This window comes from Pseudorasbora parva, chromosome 1 (genome assembly GCF_024679245.1).
Source record: "Pseudorasbora parva isolate DD20220531a chromosome 1, ASM2467924v1, whole genome shotgun sequence".
Taxonomy (NCBI): domain Eukaryota; kingdom Metazoa; phylum Chordata; class Actinopteri; order Cypriniformes; family Gobionidae; genus Pseudorasbora; species Pseudorasbora parva.
The window spans coordinates 50,719,514-50,727,117 of NC_090172.1; the positions used below are offsets into that span (position 1 = coordinate 50,719,514).

A 7,604-nucleotide genomic window follows, 5' to 3' on the forward strand; every position below is an offset into this window, starting at 1 on the left:
AAATATCTTAAAAGAAGATATTTGGAAGAATATTTGTAACCAAGCAGATAGAGCAACTCTTCACTACCATTGTATTTATTTCCCAACTATGGTAGTGAATGGTCGTTCTATCTGCTTGGTTACAAACGTTCTTCCAAATATCTTCTTGTGTTCAGCAGAAGAAAGAAATTCATACAGGTTTGGAACAACATGCGGGTGAGTAAATGACAGAATTAAAACATTTTTGTGAACTATCCCTTTAAGGTTTGTACATTGTGCCTTATATGTAGAACCAAATGCTCTGATCAAACACACAATCCTCCGGCACGATCCGGGGCGCCATTAAAATAAACCATCCACTGGTTTCAGACACTGGGATCTTTCTGAAGTCTTAACAGAGACACAAATGAGCTGTTTAAAATGGACATGTCAAAGCGAACATTCTTTTACTCTTCCATTTGTTCTGTTGTCGACAGACTCGAGTGCGTGGAGCATGTCAGAGTCGATCCGTTCTCGGTACCTCACTTAACACATCTGAGAGGATTTGACAGATGCCAGATCTTCTAATTGTGATGCTCTATCTCTGGCTAATTTGGTTCTTCAAATGAATTTGCATATTTGGATATAAAATCTGGAATATCTATCTAAAATATCTGTTTGTACATGATTTCCAATTATTTCCATAATTTCTTAATTCATTGTACAGGTTTTACATTTTTGATGGTGTAATTAACTATTAATTTTAGTTGTGAAGCATATTTGTTGCAAGATGGGTCGAGGGCATTTTTCTGATTTGTTCTTATTTATTTTTTATAAAACTCATTTGTTATTTTAGAAAAAGGGAGACAGCATTTTTGACTAAGTTTTCTGCATCAAACCACTTCCCTTATAGCTGTCACCATTCAAAATAATGCACAACACATCCTAACAGTGTGCACAACAGTGTGCAGTGTGTAAGACTCAATCCAATTAATTCCCTCACAAATATCTCTCTTAATGAGTAAACCTGGCTGTGTCTATATTATGATAGACTATACACATTATAATATTATAAAATGTATTGTTATTATTATTATAGTATTCCCTGGTTTAATAGGTTACTTTTGTAAGAAAAACGTGTCTAGGACAGACTAAGTATCACCGCTGCTTTAAAAGTTGCAATCTAATCCCGCTTACATGGAATAACCTTGCTCCCCAAACAGGTTTGAACACGAAAGTGCTCCACTTTATGAGCTCTGCGTTAGCCATTATGACCGCATCTCGAAGTTTCGAATGTTCTTCAAACAACCTAGATCCTGCATCATGTCTAATCGTCAGCCGTAAAGTCCGTAAATCTGAGTAATCCACGTACGAAGAACGGACCTCTGAACGAGCATCTATTCTGTATCCAATGTAGACAGCCCAGTTATTAGAATGGGTTTTATTGGCTTTCGACGTGACGTCACAGATCCCTCGATATCAAAACAAGCTGTTTTTGGAGCTAGATGAAATAAATGCTTTGTTTATGATCATTATGATGTTTTAAGCTATGACACTTGCAGGATTTTTTTAATAGTACAAAGACCTTTTAAGGTCAAGGCAAATTTGAACACTGTAAAAGTAAGGATGACTTGAGACAGGCGACCGCTTTTTTTCGATGCTGTGTATTATAGACATCCTACACAAGAAGTGGAAGCCCATCAAGCTCTTTTATGGGGTCTTTAAGCTTTGTTATCAAAGCCCACCAAATGTAATATTTGGTCGTTTGTTTTCTCATCCTCTTATTGGAACTAAAGAGGGAAAATTAGAGTAAGTTAAAGACCAGAAAAAGCTCCTTTTAATGAACATTCCTGCCTATCAGTTTAGAAAAACACACTCTGTTTGTTGCATGATAAAAATACAGTATTTACATTGTGTCAGTCATCCATTGGAATGTGCTAGATTGAAATTAATGCTGCCTGTTTATTTGGTTGGTGTTTGGATAACGGCGTTATTCTTCATAGGCGGTGTAATTATTCCATCAGCCAGTGTCATGCTTTAATCTCCTTGCTTACTCAAATTTGATTGCCTGTGCACCAATGAGGAAAATAAGCAACAATTAAGCATGTTGAGCGACAAATTAATTAGTATACGTGTTTGACTCCTGGACTGAGGATCATAAGTGAGTTAGCAGTTCTGCACTAGCCGTGGTGAAGCTTGTGTGGATATTAACCTGTGATCCCCATAAACTGTGTTTACTGCAGTTATATTTGACAATATACAGCAAGACATTCCAGTGTAAATGGTATTTCTAATGTTTGGAGTGTTAAGAATTAACACATGGACAGTCGTGTGTTGCCATACAGACTTATTTATTCATAATTTCATTACTTTTACTTGTGTTTGCAATGCTTGCATAACAAATGGCATATAGCCATTTCAATTATATGGGACAATTTAGGGTTGTAATATTTTATGTTTTGAATGCTCACCAAGGCTGATTTATTTGATTGCTCACCAAGGCTGATGTATTTGATTAAAAAAAAAAAAACTAGTTAAAACAGCAATAATGTTAAATCTTATTACAATTTAAAATGATTGTTTTTGAATAAATTTTGAATACATTTAAAATTGAAATGTATTCCTGTGATGGCAAAGCTTTTTTTAGCATCATTACTCTAGTCTTCAGTGTCACATGATGATCCTTCAAAAATCATTCTAATAGGATGATTTGCTGCTCAAGACACATTTCTTCTTATCAATGAGTATGTTTACATGCACACACTCGTAATAGGATTATAAAGGGATTTTTGCCAATATTGCAATTAAACTTTACCTGAAGTAAACGCAATAAACTAAATACGATCAAACTAATGCGATTTAACTAAAGCTCGCAATAAACCGTGGTGCACGCCGATCACAATAAACTGACATGTAAACACCTTAATGGGATAGTTCACCCAAAAATGAAAATGTGATGTTTATCTGCTTGCCCCCAGGGCATCCAAGATAAAGGTGGCTGTTAAATGAAGATTTTTAGCTCTAAAGTTACAGTGTGTCAGTTATATAATGCATGTGAATGATAACACATGAGTAAAAAAACGAAGCAAAAAAATAAATGTACAGACCTTACGCACTGGACGTAATCGCTCACTCAAGGCTGTTGCACATAGTGGTGTATTAGGGGTAAAGAAATGATAAATACTGTGAGTTCATCATTTGTGCTGTGGGGTTTGCAAATAATGGCCTAATCAGAATTATGAAAATTGCATATTAATGGGAGTGAAGAGGTTTGCTTGGGTCTTGTAAACATCTTACTGCCTTACTCTGATTATTAGAAATAATTGCTTTATTAGTCAATGTTGAAAACAGTTGTGCGTTTTAATATTTTTGGGGAAACCATGATACACTTTTTCAGGATTCTCTGTTGAATAGAAAGTTTGAAAAAAAACAGCATTTGAAATGGAAATCTTTTGCAACATTACAAATGTCTTTACTGTCACTGCTGACCAGTTTAATGTGTCCTTGCTGAATAGTGTAATTTCTTTTTTTTTTTAATCTTCTTGAACTTTTGAAAGGTAGTGTACTTTAAACAATTTTAATAGTTAAACACTTAAAAGCAGTGTGTCCTTCAGCATTTTAGCTGTGGTATTGAAATTAGTAACGAGAATCATTATATTTCACTATTAGTTCCAACAATCAAGATTTCTGAGGTATCACGACAACACCACTTGCTTATTGTGGATGCACAGTGATTGCAATCATGCAATCTAAATTTGTCCTTTTTTTATTTCATATTTTAAAAAGAAAACTGTTGTTGATTACTTTAAATGTTGCTTTAGATGCCAGACGGTCTCTCGTGCCAGTGCCTTGACCAGACGCTGCTTGACCAGAATAAGTTGTAAAGCGGATTAGATGATGTGCTGCAATTAAAACAAAATCTATAAATTCATGAGCTCGCGACACACTTGACAGAAAAATACCAGTCAGTTGCATTGATTTACTTATTTGACTGATTTGACTTCTGTTTTTTCATACGTTTCAGCATCGACAAAGTCTCAAAGGTGGCATCTCCAGTGCTGGTCATCCACGGCACAGAAGACGAAGTGATCGATTTCTCCCACGGCTTGGCCATCTACGAGCGATGTCCTCGTGCCGTTGAGCCTCTGTGGGTGGAAGGCGCCGGGCACAACGACATCGAGCTTTACGCTCAGTACCTCGAGAGACTCAAACAGTTCATCACGTTTGAGCTGGCTACCTCCTGAAGGCACGGCAGGCCGAGGCGCACACACTCGCACGTGTCGTGTAGGGTTCCCCTTTACCCAGGGCTGAGGACGCCATCAGTACTTGCACTTGCTGAAGTCTCTCTCTTGAGCTTCAGGAGCGGGGCGTTTTCATCCCTACAGGGGAAATGCGTTTTGATAATTTCGAACCACTTTCTATTCTTTTATACTTGATGAAGAAACTCTGAAGTTTTGCACCGCATTCAGTACGTTGCGTTTTGATTTAAACATTTTTCTTTTTTTTCTTTTTAAATGCTCCTCAAGGGTTATTTAAACCGATGCACTTTTATTGTGCGGATAATTTCAGGTTGATATACTGTTTTCAATAATGATGATTTTTTTTGTGGGGATGGGAATTATGTCATGGCATTCCGTTTTATTTAGTTTTAAGTAGATTAGTACAGGATAAACCAGTGAGTGACTTTTTACATGGCCAGTGTGTATGCGTGTGTGTGTTTAGGCGTGTTCATGCGCACATGCGTCCGTGTGGTAAAGGCCGCTGACTCTTCAGTCTGAATAATTGTAGCTTGGGCTAATTAAAACAGGAAGACCTGTGAAAAAGACTTGACCCGTAATTAATGAAGATGTACTGTCTGTGAGTTTAAATACAGTGGGATGGGATCGGGGGGGTCATTGTCTCTTCAGCGGTGAAACATGGTGCTTTGTTGCAGCACAGCATTCAGGGCATTGTTTCTGCATAAACACTACATCGTTTTAGCCGTGGGTTGTATAAAAAATGTGAAATGTCATGCTTTCTCTGTTGCTTTTAGCATTGGCGTTACAATAAGCCTTATGTTCTCAGACATTTCGTTCTGACATTCCTGTCAATGATTTCTCGAAAATGGGATTTTTGAAGATTTTCTCTGGGCTCCCGCTCGCTGCTACTCTAATGGGAAAATCACTGTGAAAACCGAACCTTCACTAGATATAAATAAGGTACCACACCTCCTCACCATTTTTGAGTTTATCCTCTTTTCCAGGCATTGGACAAATCACAAAACCCCAGTCCCTCATACTGCAAATGAAGGACTGTTTGTAGACATTTCACCATAACGCTACACTACAGAATGTTTGGAAGTGTTTTCCATGCTAATGAAGGACGAGGATTGCTACCAAACTGGAGCGATCGTCTGATTGTATGCTGGTTGACTTGACTTGTTTTTTTGCTGTAAGGTTATACCGTGGTGGTTCATGTACACTGTTGTTCGGAGATTAAGCTCTTCCGTGCTTGACCTCGGTGGACTTGACTCTTTTTAAGGAATGGCAGAAACTGATCACACCTGAGATGACTGTCATTGCTTTTGATACTGACATTTTTACAATGATTTTTTTTTTTTGTAATTATTAATATTTACACCTCTTTTAATGCTGGTTTGTAAAATAACTGTACTGTACACCCTCTCCCTCCCTCCCTCTCTCCCTCCCTCTCTCTCTCTATATATATAGGTATGTAAAATATGAAGTAAATGGTATTTAGCTTTGATTTTTATTGACACTGGAATCACAGTATGCAAATATAATGCAGAAAAAAGTCTAGTTGGTACAGACATTTTTGCTTGTAGGTTTTTTTTAAATATTTTTTTAAAGTATATCTTTAAAGCCTTAAATGTGCTGCGAGACAGATTATTGTTCTTTCTGTTGGTTGTTGCTTCATTGCAACACAGTGGATATTGTACTGCTTATAAAGGAATAAAGGATGCATGGAAACCCAAACCAGTCTCTTAATTGCTCAGGCTGCTGCTTTTTCTTTTAGGTTGGAAAAAGTGTACCTGCAGGTAGCTCTGCACGTTTGAGGTCAGATGTGTGCAATTGTTCAGCTCGGCTCGTAACAGTTGTGCAATTTTGCCACTGTGACTCCAAAAGGTAGCCATTAATTCCTATAGTGTCTATCATCTTCTGCATTATTAAAATGCATTAACCAGTGACCATTTTTTATTGGAAGCTGCCAATTTAAATGAGTATAACTATTTAGCTTGATGGCTAACTTAAAACAAAGTGAGGTGTTTAATTCCATTATGAGCTAAAGTAATATAATGCATGTCATTTTTAGCATTAATAATTTTATCCTGCAAGGATGCATTAAATTAAGTTGTTTCAACTTATTGCGGTTCTTTTGTTTTTTGTTCATTTAAGGAATCCTGAAAAGGAGAAAAATCAGATTCCACAAAAATATTAAGCACCAAAACTGTTATATTGATGATGATGATGATGATGATGATGATAAATGTTTCTGAGCAGATCAGATCCTTGTTTCTGAAGGATCATGTGACACTGAAGACGAGTAAGCATTCAGAGAATAAGAATATTAGAATTATAATATATAAGAATTAATAATAAATTACATTTGAAAATATATTAAAGTAGAAAAGGTCTACATAAAAAGTCCTTTTAAATGGCAATTTCACAATATTACTGTTTATACTGTATTTTTGATTACATGCTTATTTAAAACGACTCATATCAACTTTTAAACTTTTGAATGGCAGTGTAATGAATACAGCTATCTATGATTTTATAATCATAAAACTCATAGAAAAGGGTGACATTGGAAACAAATTGTGTCTTTCTGCAGTGCATCAAAAATAGAAACTGGCCAACTGCAGGTGTCCATCAACGAAATGAGTGGCGTGACATAACAGATGCTTCTAGCACTATTGATTTTAATGGTACTGATCTAGTTTTGATGGGCCACACGTCTTCATTATTTACACAGTGTTACTTTGGTTTCTCCAGCGAATTGATTTCAGACTTGAATGGAATTATTTCTTACAGGTTGTCATTTTTAATTTTGAAATTTTTGCTCTGAAGTGTCTTTTTTACTCCTAAAGCCAATACAATGTTTGTGCTTTTTACCTTATTCTATAATAGTCAACAGTATGTGAGACTCAACTGTCTGAACTTCTCAATGCAGTTATAATGGGAATTATACATAAAACATTTTACCTGCTTTGATCCTTCAAACATCATCTTAAATTTAACAGTGGATTGAATCAGCACCATGTCAAGACTTAAAGAGCAGGTGTTTCTGATAACAGGAGTATATAGTACGTTTTACATAGCACATTTTCTTTTTAATACCCATACACTCATACAACATTTGCTGAAATGTTGTATATAATAGATTGTGTGCAGTTCTGTAACCCACAATGCATTTAACCTTTTATTTTTAGTTTCCATTAATGAAATATATTTATATTGCATTTCATATAATTGTTTTTAAATTAAATTATATTTAAAATGCTAAATGTTGTGAGACATACTGCCTTCACTAGCCTTCTGTTTCTCTTAGTAGGCACTACTACATCGCATTACAGTGTATACACCGATCAGGCAAACCATTATGACCACCTTCCTTATATTGTGTTGGTCCCCCTTTTGCTGCAG

General features: G+C 36.0%; 1 protein-coding gene across 1 annotated transcript in view; it reads left to right on the forward strand.

Moving 5' to 3' along the window:
* abhd17c (abhydrolase domain containing 17C, depalmitoylase) overlaps positions 1-5,927 on the forward strand; it is a 56,586-nt gene extending 50,659 nt beyond the window's left edge. Inside the window, exon 3 of the mRNA XM_067451914.1 lies at positions 3,983-5,927. Within this exon, the coding sequence (XP_067308015.1) occupies positions 3,983-4,202 (220 nt within the window). The 3' untranslated portion in view covers positions 4,203-5,927. The remainder of the gene's footprint in view (positions 1-3,982) is intronic.
* The last annotated feature ends 1,677 nt before the right edge of the window (positions 5,928-7,604 follow it).